Raw genomic sequence first — 16,950 nt, 5'->3', positions numbered from 1 at the left:
TCGCCAGAGGGCTTCTTTACACAGACCATGGAGCTGACCCATGGCGTGGGCTCCGTGACCTTGGATAGGACCCCTTGGTCCTGAAGAATCTGCAGTTGTGCCTTGAGGCGGTCTTTGAGAGGCGCAGGAACCCTGCGAGGTGCGTGAACGACAGGGATGGCGTCCGGTCTGAGTCGAATCTTGTACGTGTGTGGCAATGTCCCCATGCCTTCAAAAACCTCCTGGTTGTGAGCAAGGAGGGAATGGAGATTCGCGTGGAACTCAGCATCCGGGAAGTCGGATATCTCATCTGGAGAGAGAGACATGATGCGCTGTACCAGGTGAAGGACCTTACACGCTTGTGCGCCCAGTAACGAGTCCTTTGATGAGCCCACAACTTCGAAGGGGAGTGTGGCCGTGTACCTCTTGTGAGTCACCTGTAGCTGGCAAGATCCTACGGACGGGATAACGTTCCCGTTATAGTCAACCATCTTAAGCCGGGATGGTGTGATGGGTGGTTTGACCTTCATGGCCTGGACTGCAGAGTAAGCAATCAGGTTGGCGGATGCGCCGGTGTCCAGACGGAAGGCGACGCGCGATCGGTTGACCGTCAGGGTGGCACACCACTCATCGTCTGGATTGATGGCATTGACCTTGTTGACATCAATGACGGCAACTCGGAAGTCATCCTGGTCATCTGCATCACTTAACTGGAAGTCGTGATGCGTGGGCTGGACGGTCCTGACTCGTGTGCGAGGTTGTCGAGGATGCGCCGGATCCATGGGTTGAGCCGCACGACAGCGGGCTGCGTAGTGGCCTATCATGGCACATCTGTTGCACTGTCGGTATTTTGCAGGACATTGCCCTTTTAAGTGTAGACCTCCACACTTGCTGCACGTCATGACGTCACGACGTTCGTTGCGCCACTGCGCATGCGCAGTGCGATCTTGCGGTGGGCGCGCCTGCGCAGTGCGTCCCTCGTTGTGGCCGTTATTCTTGGCGCGCACCTGCGCGGGAGACCGCGAAAAGCGCGGGAAGCGGCCGCTGTCGTCCGGGCCGTGGGGCGGGAAGAAATCGACGGCCTGGATGCGTTCAACGTCGTGGGCGGCCTGGCTTGCCGATTCGACGGCTGGGGACCCCCTCCGTGCCAACTCGGACGCCTGAAATCGGGCAAAACGGCAGGTAGCATTTTCATGGAGGACACAGGCTTCCACAGCAGACGCTAAGGTGAGGCTCTTTATTTTAAGAAGCTGCTGGCGTAGGCCACTAGAGGCAACGCCAAAAACAATCTGGTCCCTGATCATGGACTCTGTGGTGGTGCCGTAACCGCAGGACTGCGCTAGAATCCGGAGGTGCGTCAAAAAGGGTTGAAAAAGCTCCTCCTTACCTTGCAGGCGTTGCTGAAAGATGTATCTTTCGAAAGTTTTGTTTACTTCAGTTTGAAAGTGCTGGTCCATTTTGAGGATGACCGTGTCATATTTGGCCTGGTTTTCGCCTTCCTCGAACACCAGTGAATTAAAGACATCGTTTGGGTGGGGGCCTGCGTAGAAGAGGAGCATTGCAATCTTCGAATCATCCGAGACATTCTGTTTTTCGGTGGCACGGATGTACAGGTCAAATCGCTGCCTGTAGAGCTTCCAGTTGGTGCCTAGGTTCCCCGTGACTTGCATCGGCTGCGGTTTGCCGGTGTGGTCCATGTCCAGAATGGCAGGTTGGTAGGCAGGTATCGATCCACTCCTGTACCATGTGGTGTTGGGTGTTCTGACACACAGAAGAGCCAACACAGTTGCATATGGTACAACGCTTCTTTATTTAAACTCACTATTTACAACTTGGTCTTTGCACTCTGCACATGGGGGGCTCCCTGCTTGTGGTGTTTCAACAGCTCTTTCTTGTTTCCTTCTCCCCAGACCTACTGACCTCCAGGTGTCGTGCTCGTGCTTTTTATGTGGTTGGTGTTCTTGTCTGTGATTGGTTGTGGTGTTGTGTACTCTGATTTGCCTGTTAGTGTGTCCATCATGATGTGTGTGTTTGAATATCATGACACAGAGTTTGAGATACTGCTGGATGCCATGGGGGAGAGGTGGGAAACCCTGTTGCCCAGGGTGAGAAGGCTCCTCAGGCACGATTTGGTGCGCATGACATACATTCTGCCGTACATCAGGAGGAGGTGGGAACCCCCCGAGGGCGGCCTGGCCCCATGGACTAGCTGCTGTGAAGACCTATTTGGGGTTCTCCCGGACCCGCACCGGGCACAACGTGATCGCTGAATTGTGGCCATTATATCACAGTAGCTCATTGCAGTGCTAATGTAAGCCTACTTGTGACACCAATAAAGTTCCTCAACCAAATCATTAATATATAATGTGAATATCTGGGGTCCAAGCACTGATCCCTGCGGTACCCCATACTAGTTACTGCCTGCCATTTGTCAAAAGACCTGTTGATTCCTTCTCTTTATTTCCTGTCTGCTGACAAGTAATAATAATATCCATCTATCTCAATACACTACCTCCATTCCTTTGCGTTTTAATGTTATATGCTAATCTCTTATGTGGGACTTTGTCAAAATTCTTCTAAAAGTCCAAATAAAACACATCCATTGGCTTCCCCTTGTCAACTCTACTAGTTACATCCTCAAAGAATTCCACTGGATTTGTCAGGCATGATTTCCCTTTCGTAAATCCATGCTGACTCTGTCCAATCCTGTGACTGTTTTCCAAATGCTCTGCAAGTAAATCTTTTATAATGGATGCTGGCATTTTCCTCACTCCCAACATCAGGCTAACTGGTCTATAATTCTCTGTTTTCTCTCTGGCTCCCGTTTTAAATAGAGGGGTTACATTAGCTACCCTCCAATCTGTAGGAACTGTTCTTGAGCCGGTAGAACATTGAAAGATGACCACCAATGCATTCACTATTTCTAGGGCCACTTCCTTAGGTCATAGAGGTCTATAGCTCAGAAAAGGCCCTTCGGCACATTACGTTTGCGGCGGTCAAAAACAACCACTTAACTAATCTAATACCACTTTCCAACACATGGCCCATTGCCTTGTATGCCTTGGCATCACAAGTGCACATTTAAATACTATGTACTCTGGGATATTGATTATCAGGCCCTGGGGATTTATTGGCCTTCAATCCCATCAATTTTCACACCATTTCCCTACTAATACATCCCATAACTAATGTTTTTTACTTTATTCCCCCCAACAGTATGCAAAGTGGTATATCCCCCACAGAAGATTCCTGCATTACCTGCCTAGTCCTCTTGCTCTGCTTGGTGGTCACCCATTTCCTTCCTTCCTGTAGTGTGACCACCTTTCTAAATGTGCTATCCATCATACTCTCTATCTCACGGATGATCCACAGTTACCCCAGCCGCTCCTAAAGCTCTGAAACCCAGGCTTCCTGGAATGTCAGCTGGAGAAACCCTGTACACATGTTGGCCCGAGCACTGGGAATGTTCCCAGCTTCCCACATAGAGCAGGAGGAGCATGCCATGGCTTTGCACTCACCTGCCATGACTTATCCCTTTAAAATAAACCTTTTGGAAGATACTTAAAATCAAATAATATTAATTGCTTTTCTTCCCTAGTCCTTGTTACTGCACAATATAGCACTTACAAACTATAGACCACAAAATATAAGCCTTATAAAAGATAAGCGATAAAAGTAGTAAACACTTACCCAACCATACTCACCCAATCAGCTGTCTCCACTTGTGCGTGTCACTTTTGAATCCTGACCTCACCTCAGGAGCTCCAAACTCCAAGCTAGCACTTGGCTCTCAGTCTCACTCTTACCTGCGCTCTTTTATCCACCCAGCCCTACTCTCAGTCTCAATCTTTCTCACGTTGTTTTATCTCCCTGGCTCCGCTTTCAGTCTTGCTCTTTCTTGCATTATTTTACCTCCCCGGCTCCACTCCCAGTCTGACTCTTTCTCATGCTCTTTTATCTCCCCACCTCAGCTCCCAATTTCGCTCTTTCTCGCGCTCTTTTATCTCCTGGCTCCGTTCCCAGTCTCACTCTTTCTCGTGCTCTTTCATCCTACCCGCTCGTCTCCCCAGTCTCTCTCTTTCTCATGCTCTTCTCTCCCCGGTTCCACTCTCCTAACAATTCTGTGATTGTGATCCTGCCAAAGTCGAACTTGCTACCTCAAGGAATATTGAGGTGACTAGCAGAGATGGAATTAAGGGGAAGTTAGCTAAGTACACGAGGGAGAAAGGAATAGTCGCAAATACAAACATGAAGCATAAACACCAGCATAGACCAGTTGGATCAAATAACCAATCTCTCATTGTAAATTCCATGCAATTCACGTGCTAACTATTTGAAGAGAAGTAATATCACATTTAAAACAGATAGATTAACTCCTCTGTTAAAATATTAGGCAGGGAAATTTGTTACGAACTTGTGAAGTGTTTAACTGCCAATGCCATAAAGCATTATTTTCCATGCTCTGATTGCTTTACTATTGAAATGATGAATCAATTCCAAAGGTTTCAGTGGTAATAGAGTTGATCTCTGCGAGAGGATTTTGATCTCTGGATAGGGACTCCGACGTTGGAGTCAAATGCAGGTCCCGACTGTGCAATGTGTCAGCAGCAGTCACCCAACACGGAGTTTAACTAGATTGGCCTATTAGTGACCAGACGGTGCACTCAATCAAGAACAACGGTGGGCTCTGGAGGCCAGCAGGCCAATAGGAGGTCCCCCAGCCCAGAAGGAGCCAGCCTCCATCTTGAGGTGCCCTTTCAGCAACTTTCAAAGATTTTAAATAACAAAATGGCCACAGCAGCCAGACCACCAATTGTGGAGCCCGCCCACAGGGTGGCCGGTGGCTACAGCTGGGTGGCGGTGTGGGGTGTGGTGGGCTCAGAGTCTTCCTTGTCCTGTCACTGCGCAGCTGTTGTACTCTGGACGGTCCAGGTGCCCCGCAGGGTCAATCTCCGATCATTCCAGTCAATCTCTGATCATTGACCTTATCGGCCTCTTAATTAGCTTAACAGGCCAACCTCTGTCCCGACCCAGCCTCTGGGAAAGTGAATCGGGGATAGGGAGAGGGGAGGGATGGTGCCAGTAAACAGACACACCAGTCGACAGACTGCAATTACGTGTCCGTCCCCCTCCGTTCCCGACCCAATATCAGGGCAGAAATTCTGCCTGAGGGTGAGTTAGAATCGTAGAATCACTAAAGTGCAGAAGGAGGGCATTGAGCCCATCGAGTCTGCACTCAACATCTGTAAGAGCACCCTACTCAGGCCCTCGGCCCCATCTCATCCCTGCAGCCCAGTAAGCCCTCCGACACTAAGGGGAAATTTAGCATGGCAAACCACCTAACCTGCACATCTTTGGACTGTGGGAGGAAACCGGAGCACCTGGAAGAAACACACGCAGATACGGGGTGAAAGTGCAAACTCCACACAGTCACCCGAGGCCGGAATTGAACGCGGATCTCTGGTGCTTTGAGGCAGCAGTGCTAACAACTGTGCCACCGTGCCAACCTAGGGAGCTCTGGTGTTCAGGAAAACAATCCTCCTTGAAGCAACACCACGAAAAGCAGGGTTAGATGATTATTCATTTCATTGCTGTTTGTGTGTTACATTTTTCTACATGACATTAGCCATTTCACTTCATAATGGTTTACTGCACATTCAATAATTTTTGAGGGCCATATAAATAAATCTTCCTTGCTCAAGTTTAAATGGAGCCCCATACATATGGTAGGAATAGTATCATTCGATGATGTATTTAACGTAGCTTGTGCATAAATTATACTGCCCTCAGGGCAGCATGGTGGTTAGCACAATTGCTTCACAGCTCCAGGGTCCCAGGTTCGATTCCCGGCTTGGGTCACTGTCTGTGCGGAGTCTGCACATTCTCCCTGTGTGGGCGTGGGTTTCCTCCGTGTGCTCCGGTTTCCTCCCACAGTCCAAAGATGTGCAGGTTAGGTGGATTGGCCATGCTAAATTGCCCTTAGTGTCTAAAATTGCCCTTAGTGTTGGGTGGGGTTACTGGGTTATGGGGAGAGGGTGGAGGTGTGGGCTTGGGTAGGGTGCTCTTTCAAAGAGCCGGTGCAGACTCGATGGGCCGAATGGCCTCCTTGTGCACTGTAAATTCTATGATTCTATGATTCTCATAGAAAATGCAGACTGAACCAAATGATATGCTGTATGGGTTCTAAATTCATTAATATATTTATCCCACAAAATATTGTAGTTGAAAACAATTCCTCAAGAGCAGCAACGCAGCAATTGCTTGAAGAGCACTCTGTTTATCCAAAAGATCCCATTGTAAATGATTTCTGAAACACGTTTTGTCAAAGTGGATGTGCAAAAAGGAACATGTGGAGGTTTCCTGATCTCTTTGTTTTGGTGGGATTCGCATCAATAAAAATGGGTGGCTTCATTGGGCCTAGCTGACTAATTCTCCTTGCTGCTTTCCGTATAAACAATGGTTATCAAAGAAGCTACGTTATGTATGGTACTTAAACAACCTGTTACTAGGGCAACACATGTTAAGAATAGAACACTTACCATAATCCACTTCATTAGATCGCTGTGGCAGCTAATTAAGTTAAGAGGTTTCTAATAATAATGCTGTATACTTGCATTTGTAAAACGCCTTGTCAGTTTGAAGAGCACATCAGACGTTGAATTATTTTCTGAAGGGCAGAAATTGTCATTATGTGGGTGGGTAAACATGACAGCAGTTCAGCATCGGATCGTCCCACAAACAGCCATGACATGGCTGCTGAATTAAACTTACCTCTTTTCAACTTACTGATGAGGGAGGAAACAGGTAACACCTATAATGCTCTCTCGTCCTGTTTTGCTCTGCCAATGGTGACTGTGATACATGTATACACCTTGCTGTAGACGGTCTTGGTCAGCTCTCTGATACAATGGTGCGTGATGTTACAGACATTGAGTGAGATTGTCTGGTCTCCCCGCCATCGGCAGGTGGCGGGATCTTCTGGTCCCACCATTGCCGGGAAACCTGCGGTGGGGTGCGCCATCGGCGCGACTGGAAGATTCCACCGGCGTGAACAGCCGGAAGATCTCACCCATCATCTGCAATGACCCCACATTGTATAAGTTAAAGGCCACGATGACCTTGACAGTCACAGACAGTACTGTTTGGGGTTCCAGTTGTGGCTACAGCTCAGCTAAATTTTATTCACCTAAAGATTTATATTGCATTGTTTAGAGGTACTTAAAAAATCCACCATCATATTATTTTAACTACTACATCATTTTAGGATTTTATTTTCAATTGAACAGATTATGCATGGATTTACTAGTTTGAATCTCAGTAATTGTACCTTGGTCTTCAATGTTCAGATTCTTCAACAGCCACTGGACGATGTCTGTACCTGCAAGGTGACCAGAAAGATAGTGTGAATTAGTATAAACCCGAACAGGCATCGGAATGTGGTGACTAGGGGCTTTTCACGGTAACTTCATTTGAAGCCTACTTGTGACAATAAGCGATTTTCATTTTTCATTTCAAACCGGTTTAATAATATTAGTGGACCTGGAATGGCTTTTCTCAGGTTGAAGTTATTGGATATACAGCCTTCTACTGTCAGAAGTTCTATACTGTATAACACACACTATTAACTCACTATTAACACACACTATTCACTTTTTTTTTAATACATTTAGAGTACCCAATTCTTTTTTTCCAATTAAGTGGCAATTCAGCATGGCCAATCCACCTACCCTGCACATCTTTGGGTTGTGGGGGGCAAAACCCACACAGACACGGGGAGAATGTGCAAACTCTACACGGACAGTGACCCAGAGCCAGGATCGAACCTGAGACCTTGGCGCCGTGAGGCAGCAGTGCTGACCAATGCACCACCGTGCTGCCCCCACTATTAACTATCAAATACAACTGTGTTTAGGTTAGCCTGTGTTTATTTTTAAATCACCAAGCCTAATTGCTTCAGGTCACCTAAAGATTTATTGCTGCTGGCGAGTAAAGTTTCCAGATTGTACCAGTATCAAATTCCTGTCTTCCCTGTCTTTTTCCAGTTTTTGAAATTTTGAAATATGGGCCAGAATTTTACACCCCCCATCCCCCACTCCCCTCCACCCCCTCTCCTCCACATGCAGCCACTTCTCATGAGTAAGAGGGGCAGGCGATTGTTATGTTTTTACCAGTTTGTCATCCTAGGTCCCTGAGCACAATTTTATTTGTGATTTTGCTGCTGTCATACTGGGTTTTGCCAGATTTCCTTGTGATGTGTTAGTTTTCTAAACTGATTCACCTACAAATCTATGTGAAAGTTCTGACAAAATAGATTAGTCTGTACAAACCATGGGGAACATTGATACCCAGCAGATACCTGCATAATTGAAACAGTTTTTAAAAACGGATACCCCTACAAAAGAGACCAGCCACATAGTTTGCAGCCCGCAGAACCCCCTGCCTCATTTCAACCCTCCCCCTCCCCACCTCAACTCACCAAAGCCACTAGTCCAACCTGCTCCAACTCAGCCGGGCAGTCCACAGCTGCTGAAATAGCAGGTAGACCAGGTGCACCCTTGATGGCATGGGTGTCCAGCACATTGGAACATTCTGCTCACTGGAGTTTAGTAGGTTATAGGTTCAAGTCCCACTCCAGAGAGTTGCGTATGTGGGTTTACAGTCCCAGCACTGTCCTGAGAGAGTGCTGCACTGTTTGTGGTGCCAATGTTAAGGTGCGGTGTTAATCTAACAGCAGGTCTACCCTCTCAGATGGATCTAAAAGATTCAACGTTGCTGTGCATGGGAGCTTGCTGTGTGCAAATTGGCTGGCCGGCACATTTTCACGTTTTAGCAGTGATCAAACTTCAAAAAGTGCTGAGTCACTCTGGGACATCCTGAAGTCATGAAAAGTACTGGAGAAATGCTCATTCATAATTTCCCCTTATCCACTGATGTAAGTAGATGAAGGAACCCCCCCCTACCCAACTCTTTCACCCCCTCACCCCGCCCCAAGCTTTTTGACTGCTGCCACAAAGTTTAGTTGGATGAATGGCAGATGCTGAACAGGACCTGTAAATTTTCAAGGCACGGTTCAGAGCTACGATCTACAAACGCATTGAGGGGCTTGTTTAGCACAGTGGGCTAAACAGCTGGCTTGTAATGAAGAACAAGGCCAGCAGTGCGGATTCAATTCCCGTACCAGCCTCCCCAAACAGGCGCTGGAATGTGGCGACTAGGGGCTTTTCACAGTAACTTCATTTGAAGCCTACTTGTGATAATAAGCGATTTTCATTTCATTTCATTTCAGTGAAGTTTTTAGTCAGGATCAATTTATAGCTGAAATTCTGAATGCCAAATTTGTTTCCCTGTTATATGACCTATTTGTTTGTCCACTGGAATTTTAATAAAGTTACCAAAGTCCTGAGGGATACCACTGGAGCTGGCATCGACATCCATCCACACTACACCCTCCCCCCCCCCCCCCACCCCTCTGCTGGGTGGACCCTCCAGTGTGACATCGTGTTTTTTCAGGAACATTGGGCAGAAGTGGGTTTTCCATCCACTTCCAATCCCACTTAGTGTGCATCCGGTACAGGTAAAAGTCACCCCTAAATGTCTGAATAACTTTAAAATTTAGGTTCAGTGTCAGGTGAAAAAACAGGCCAGGGAGACTGCAATTTCTCAGGATCAATTTGAAATAAAAACTAATCACTAAATAACAAAGAGTTGCTCTCTAACTTCATGAATGCATTAGCTATCTGGTACCTCTTAGGCAGTGTATCAAGTTGCGGAATACTTGCTTCCACTCAGGTTCAATGAGTTCTAAGATGGCCAATGAGCAACCTGCAGATGTTAACACATGTGGGGCAGGTGATGATTAAAGAAGTGGGCAGATCAGGGCCGGGATTCTCCGAAATCTCGGCCAAGTGTTGACGCCGGAGTCAAACCCGGCGCGAGCGATGCTGGCGTCAATGGGTTTCCAGGCCCAGTCATTCTCCTCTTCCTCGGGGGCTAGAATGGCGCCGGAGTGCTGTGAGCTGCTCCGGCGCCGAAAGCCGGCCCTACACATGCGCACCACGGGCAGCGCGGGTCCGCGCATGCGCGCGACGGCCGTCTCCGCGCCGGCGCATGCGCGTGGTTGCCGTCCCCCAGGCAACATGGCGGAGCCCTACACGGGCACGGCGTGAAGGAACATAGGCCCCCACCCCGGAAGGAGCCCACCCGCTGATTGGTAGCCCTCAATTGCGAGCCTGGCCACCGTGGAGGCCCCCCTCCTCCGAGTCAGACCCCCCCCGACGTCCCCACCAGGACGTCCCCCCCCGCAGCCAGAACGCCAAGGTCCCGCCGGGTGGGACCATATGTAAACCACACTGGCGGGACTCGGCGGGCATTCGGCCCGTCGAGCACGGAGAATCGCCATGGGGGGGCGCTTTCAATGGCCCCCGACCAGCGCCGCGCGGGCGCGATCGCCGCCGATTCTCATGTCGCTGGAGAATCGGCGGCCCGTCGTCGGGAACGGCGTGGTGGGATTCTCAGCCCCCCCCCGGCGATTCTCCGACCCGGCGCTGGCTCGGAGAATTCCGGCCCAGATGTTTGGAGCTTTGTGAGCTCAGATGCCTCCACTTCACCTCTGCATCCTCGAGTCGCAATCACTTGATGTTCTTCCATGCCCACCTGAATAAACATCTACATTTTGGCCAGTTGCAATTCATCGACTCCTGGGTTTGATCTTCTCAGGGATGATTTGACTACATCCCTAAAGAGGTTCCACTGTACTCGTGGGAGTCTCCTTCCGCGACCGAGTTCACAGCGGAGAAGTTGCTTCAGGGGTCTGGTGTTAGGCAGGTGAATGATATGTCCTGCCCAGAAGAATTGGTAATTCCAGTACTAATAGACAAAGCATCAGTTATGTTGAAACAGTCTACAACTAGTAGTCTACAACTAACCTTGTACAATACTGTTTAATTCTGTGCTTTTCTCACATTCACCAAAGAGCTGTCACTGATGATCTGCACTAATTGGTGCAATTATCATCTTTAAAACATTTATGTAACTAGTTTAAGTATAACACAGGAGGTCATGACCATTTATCCCTCTACCAAACTATGAAGCAGACACAACAACATTTTGGACAATGAGTGTTTCCTTCAAACTTTCCATATTTCCTGGTATGATCTTTGACTGTTGCATAATACCACAGAAAGTAAGTGTTAAAATTGGAAGGAGAACATTTAAACATGGCAGCAATACTGATTAGTCTACTTACTAGGGGGAGAAAGGTCAGGAAACAGAAATGTGTCAAATAGACTGACAAACTGACAAAAAAACTACCTCTGCTCCACAAAAGAGGAGAAGGAGCTAATCAGATGTCCACCACTTGCAATGTCAAAGCTGGAAAATGACTCACTTTTACTCTGTCACTGTTGTGATGACTGATTTTGGACGAAGTAGTTTACTGATCTGCCAAAATGGTGTACACAATCAAGAGTTTCTGGAATCGCAACAAACTAATTGTTTTAGATATTAAAACTGGCAACTGAGATCTCTATCTTTCCATAATAGTTTATCGGGATATAAAATATGCAGCTCAATTAACCATTGGATAATCTGGGAGTTTGGTTAAAATATATACCAGAGTGTCTGCTGTCAATGCACGATGGGCACCGCCATTACACTGGAATGCTGATATATTCCATTCTATGAGTGCACTGCCCAAAGACAGGTCCTTGGTCATTGTCTGCTGCTGCTTCATCCCCAGCCACTTTAGAATAGAATTCCTAAAGTGCAGAAGGAGGTCATTCGACCCATCAAGTGTGCACCCACCCCCTGAAAGAGCACCCTGCCTAGGCCCACTGCCTCACCCTATCCCCGTAACTCCACTTAACCTGCACATCTCTTGCCACTAAGCGGCAATTTAGCATGGCCAATCACCGAACTGGCACATCTTTAGACTGTGGGAAGAAACAGGAGCATTGGAGGAAACCCACACAGACACGGGGAGAACATGCAAACTCCACACAGACTGTCACCCAAGGCTAGATTTGAACCCGGGTCCCTGGCGCTGTGAGGCAGCAGTGCTAACCATTGTGCCACAGTGCCGTAGTGGTGGTTTGCCATTGCTCCCTACTCTCAGGGGCGGGGTGAGGAGGCATGTCCCAAACCTACGTCTGCCAGATAAGGAATGCAACCCATGCTGTTGACGTTATTCTCAACCAGACTTAGTCATCTAGTCAACCGAGCTGATGATACAAAATATTCACTCAACGCAGCAAATGGCTATGAATTGAATAGAATTATATAATTTATAAATAGCATGCAAAAACCGATCAACGTGTACTTGACCACAGTTATACCACTGAGTACAGGTTGGTGCCATTCCATTATAAGAAGCACCTTAAACTATAGGATGGACATTAATGCAATAAAAAGAAAGTTCTGCATTGAGTGAGATGCCATCTTTTGGCCATAAGCCATTAAACCAAGGCCTGCTCAGGCAGATATAAAAAATTCCAGGGTAAGATTTTGAAGATGAGTAAGTGAGTTCTCCTCGGTGCCCTGGGCAGTATTTATTCCTCAATCAACATCACTAAACTCAGGTTATCTGGTCATTGTCACACTGATTTTAGTGGGAGCTTTCTGTGCGCAAGCAGGTCAGCATGTTTCCTACATTAAAGCAGTGACCATGCTTGAAGAATACTTCATTGGCTGTAAAGTGCTTTAGGAAGTCATGAAAGGAGCCATATAAATACAATTCCTTATCCTTCCTGAGACATGAAAGCGAATCTAAAGCAAATACAAAGACCATCACTACTCAGTATTGATCAATATTTTGAATGAATACCTGACAGAGAGCAATCCGAATGCAGTTAGATATTACCATTGGGAAATCAGAGGAACTGAAGGATGAAGGTTCCATTGGCTAAGTGGGCTAGGCTTCCTATTGATTATTCATTTGTTCGAGAATTTATCACAATTTATTTTCCTGTAATTTCCGCTACTTTCATTTCCCTAATTTCATGCATTTCAATTACTGAAGTAAAGTTTTGTAAGTTCACTTAACTCTGCAAGTCTGGGTGCCACCATTGTGGGCAGGATCCAGATTGCAAAATCTCGTTAGACCTCGCAAGGCATAACGACAGTCGGGAATCCTGGAAGAGGCCTCTCCCAGGATCTACTGACCGCGTCCCGTCCCGATTCCAGCGGGTCACGGCCAGTAAATCGTACACATTATCTCGTCCCGTCAGAATCCGAATTGCAACAATCATATCACCTCTTAACGTCTTTCACAGATAGACATCTGAGGGTCGGGATTCTCCGATCCCCCGCCGGGTTGGAGAATCGCCGGGGGCTGGCGTGAATCCCGCCCCCGCCAGTTGCCGAATTCTCCGGCACCGGATATTCGACGGGGCCGGGAATCGCGCCGCGCCGGTTGGCGGGGCCCCCCCGGCGATTCTCCGGCCCGCATGGGCCGAAGTCCCGCTGCTGGAATGCCTGTCCTGCTGGCGAGAATCAAATCACCTCTCTTACCGGCGGGACAAGGCAGCGCGGGCAGGCTCCGGGGTCCTGGGGGGGGTGCGGGGGGCGATCTGGCCCCAGGGGGTGCCCCCACGATGGCCTGGCCCGCGATCGGGGCCCACCGATCCGTGGGCGGGCCTGTGCCGTGGGGGCACTCTTTTCCTTCCGCCTTCGCCATAGTCTCCACCATGACGGAGGCGGAAGAGACCCCCTCCACTGCGCATGCGCGTGGATGCCGTGAGCGGCCGCTAACGCTCCCGCGCATGTGCCGCCTGGCAAAGTCAGTTTCGCACCAGCTGGCGGGGCACCAAAGGCCTTTCCTGCCAGCTGGCGGGGCGGAAATCAGTCCGGCGCGGGCCTAGCCCCTCAAGGTGAGGGCTCGGCCCCTGAAGATGAGGCGGCGCGATGCCGGACTGATTCGCGCCGTTTTGGCGCCGGTCGGCGGACATCGTGCCGATTGCGGAGAATCCCGCCCTAGCAGCGTGCAGTTCGCTGGCGGCGGGATTCTCTACTCCTGCCACTTGACAATGGAGCAGAGAATCCCAGTGTCCATAGAATTCCAGCCATTATCTCTCCAGGAATGCCGGAGAGCGAACATTCATCAAAACTGCAGTTTTACATTTTTCCAAAAGTTCACATTTGGTGGAAATTAATATTCAGCTTTGAAGGTGATATACGAATTCCAATGATTGGAATTATTATTCATATGATAACAAGAGGAATACAATGGTAATAGAGGCTGGAATTCTCAGGCCGTTCACTGGCGATGGGATTCTCTGATGCCGCTGGCAGCGCTCCCCCGCCCGCAGGTTTTCCCGGGGGCGCGGGCTAGCTTCAATGGGAATTCCCATTGACAAATGTGCATTTCAAATAATATGCTGATCACTGGAAACGTGGTAATACTGAACCGAACTTTTTCACCCCATTATTTTGCTTTGCTTTTTCTTTCTGGTCAACATTTTCTTTGGCATTTATCCTCTTTTTTTGAATTCCTTTGTTCTAATTGATCCCAAATGTTAAGCGCTGCCTCAATATCAATGTAATGAAACTAAACAATGGCAAGAAATAACCAGTCTATTCTTTTCCTTTGGTTTCTGTAATATCCGAGTGATTGGTGACCACCAGGTTTGAACAACAACAAACTATTTATTAGAATAACTAGCACCACAGACTGAGTGCTAGGATCTGCAGATCGATTCTGCCGGGAAAGCCCCCGCTCAGTCCCCGGAGCAGCACGCAACGGCCCAATTGGGTCATGTGTCCTTTCGATACCTCGCCCCTTTAAGGGGCCTGCGACTACAGTTCCTTTTTTAAAAAATAATTTTTATTAAAGGTTTTCATAAAATATCAATAACAAAATGAGAAAGAAAAAAGAACCCAACAGGGTTAAGTACAAAACACAATCTAAAAAAGCAACCCCCCAAACCCCCCCCCCCCCATACATAAATAATAAATTAACATTAACACCCCGACTTAACACAACAGGTGTATACACCCCCTCAGACCCTCCAGTGTAAATAACATAAACAAAAGTAAAGTAACCCCCCCCCCCCCCACCCCCGTGAGCTGCTGCTGCCATTGACCAATGTCTATCGTTCTGCCAGAAAGTCTAAGAACGGTTGCCACCGCCTAAAGAACCCTTGTACCGACCCTCTCAAGGCGAATTTCACCCTCTCCAATTCAATCAACCCCGCCATATTGTTGATCCAGGATTCCACGCTTGGGGGCCTCGCATCTTTCCACTGAAGGAGAATCCTTCGCCGGGCTACCAGGGACGCAAAGGCCAGAATTCCGGCCTCTTTCGCCTCCTGCACTCCCGGCTCCTCTGCCACACCAAATATTGCGAACCCCCAGCCCGGTCTGACCCTGGATCCTACCACCCTCGACACCGTCCTCGCTACGCCCCTTCCAAAATTACTCCAGCGCTGGGCATGCCCAGAACATATGGGTGTGATTTGCTGGGCTCCCTGAGCACCTAACACACCTGTCTTCACCCCCAAAAAAACGGCTCATCCTTGTCCCGGTCATGTGTGCCCTGTGCAGCACCTTAAACTGTATGAGGCTGAGCCTCGCGCACGAAGAGGAAGAATTCACCCTCCCTAGGGCATCTGCCCACATCCCCTCTTCAATCTCCTCTCCAAACTCCTCCTCCCACTTACCTTTCAACTCCACCACCGAGCCCTCCTCCTCCTCCTGCATCACCTGGTAAGTTTCCGAGATCTTCCCCACTCCCACCCAACCCCCCGAGAGCACCCTGTCCTGTACTGTGTGTGGCAGTAGCCGCGGGAATTCCCCCACCTGCCGTCTGGCAAACGGCCTTACCTGTAAGTACCTGAAGGTGTTCCCGGGGGGAGCCCGTACTTCTCCTCCAGCTCACCCAAGCTCGCGAACTTCCCGTCCACAAACAGGTCCCCCAACTTTCGTATCCCTGCCCTGTGCCACCCCGAAAACCCTCCACCTGTTCTTCCTGGGGCGAATCGGTGGTTCCCCCGTAATGGGGTCCACGCCGAGGCCCCAACTTCCCCCCTATGCCGCCTCCACTGCCCCCAAATTTTGAGGGCCGCCACCACCACCGGGCTCGTGGTATACCTCCTTGGAGGGAGCGGCAGCGGCGCCATTGCCAGTGCCCCCAGACTCGTACCCACACAGGACACCATCTCCAGCCTCTTCCATGCAGCCCCCTCCCCCTCCATCACCCACTTGCGCACCATTGTCGCATTGGTGGCCCAGTAGTACCCACAGAGGTTGGGCAGCGCCAGCCCCCCCCATCTCTACTCCGCTCCAGGAACACCCTTCTCACCCTCAGAGTCCCTCGCGCCCACACAAACGCCATTATACTCCTGTTAACCCGCCTGAAAAAAGCTTTCGGGATAAACATGGGGAGGCACTGGAACAGGAACAAAATCCTTGGGAGCACCGTCATTTTGATTGACTGCACCCTACCCGCCAAGGACAGCGGCAACGCGTCCCACCTCTTGAACTCCTCCTCCATTTGCTCCACCAGCCTTGTAAAGTTAAGCCTATGCAGGGCCCCCCAGCTCCTAGCCACCTGGACCCACAAATATCTGAAGCTCCTCTCCGCCCTTTTTAGTGGGAGCTCACCAATCCCCCTAGCTGAACTACGAACAGCTCGCTCTTCCCCATATTGAGCTTGTACCCCAAAAAGTCCCCAAATTCCCTAAGGATCCTCATTACCTCTGGCATTCCTCCCACCGGGTCCGCCACATACAGCAGCAGGTCGTCCGCAAAAAGCAACACCCTATGCTCCTCCCCACCCCGCACCAACCCCCTCCAGTTCCTCGACTCTCTCAGTGCCATAGCCAGGGGTTCAATCGCCAGTGCGAGGAGCAGGGGGGACAGGGGACACCCCTGTCTTGTCCCTAGGTGCAACCAAAAGTACTCGGACCTCCTCCTATTTGTGGCCACACTCGCCCTGGGGACTTCATACAACAGCCTAACCCACCTGCCAAACCCCTC

General features: G+C 49.3%; 1 protein-coding gene across 3 annotated transcripts in view; it reads right to left on the bottom strand.

Moving 5' to 3' along the window:
- LOC140426578 (regulator of G-protein signaling 7) overlaps positions 1–16,950 on the bottom strand; it is a 699,692-nt gene that overhangs the window by 300,475 nt on the left and 382,267 nt on the right. For all 3 annotated transcript variants that reach the window (XM_072511531.1, XM_072511522.1, XM_072511539.1), the window contains exon 4: positions 7,307–7,357. In XM_072511531.1, coding sequence (XP_072367632.1) covers positions 7,307–7,357 — 51 coding nt within the window. The remainder of the gene's footprint in view (positions 1–7,306; positions 7,358–16,950) is intronic.

The sequence above is a fragment of the Scyliorhinus torazame genome, chromosome 1 (genome assembly GCF_047496885.1).
Source record: "Scyliorhinus torazame isolate Kashiwa2021f chromosome 1, sScyTor2.1, whole genome shotgun sequence".
Classification (NCBI taxonomy): Eukaryota; Metazoa; Chordata; class Chondrichthyes; order Carcharhiniformes; family Scyliorhinidae; genus Scyliorhinus; species Scyliorhinus torazame.
This window is presented reverse-complemented; position numbering and strand designations above follow the sequence as displayed.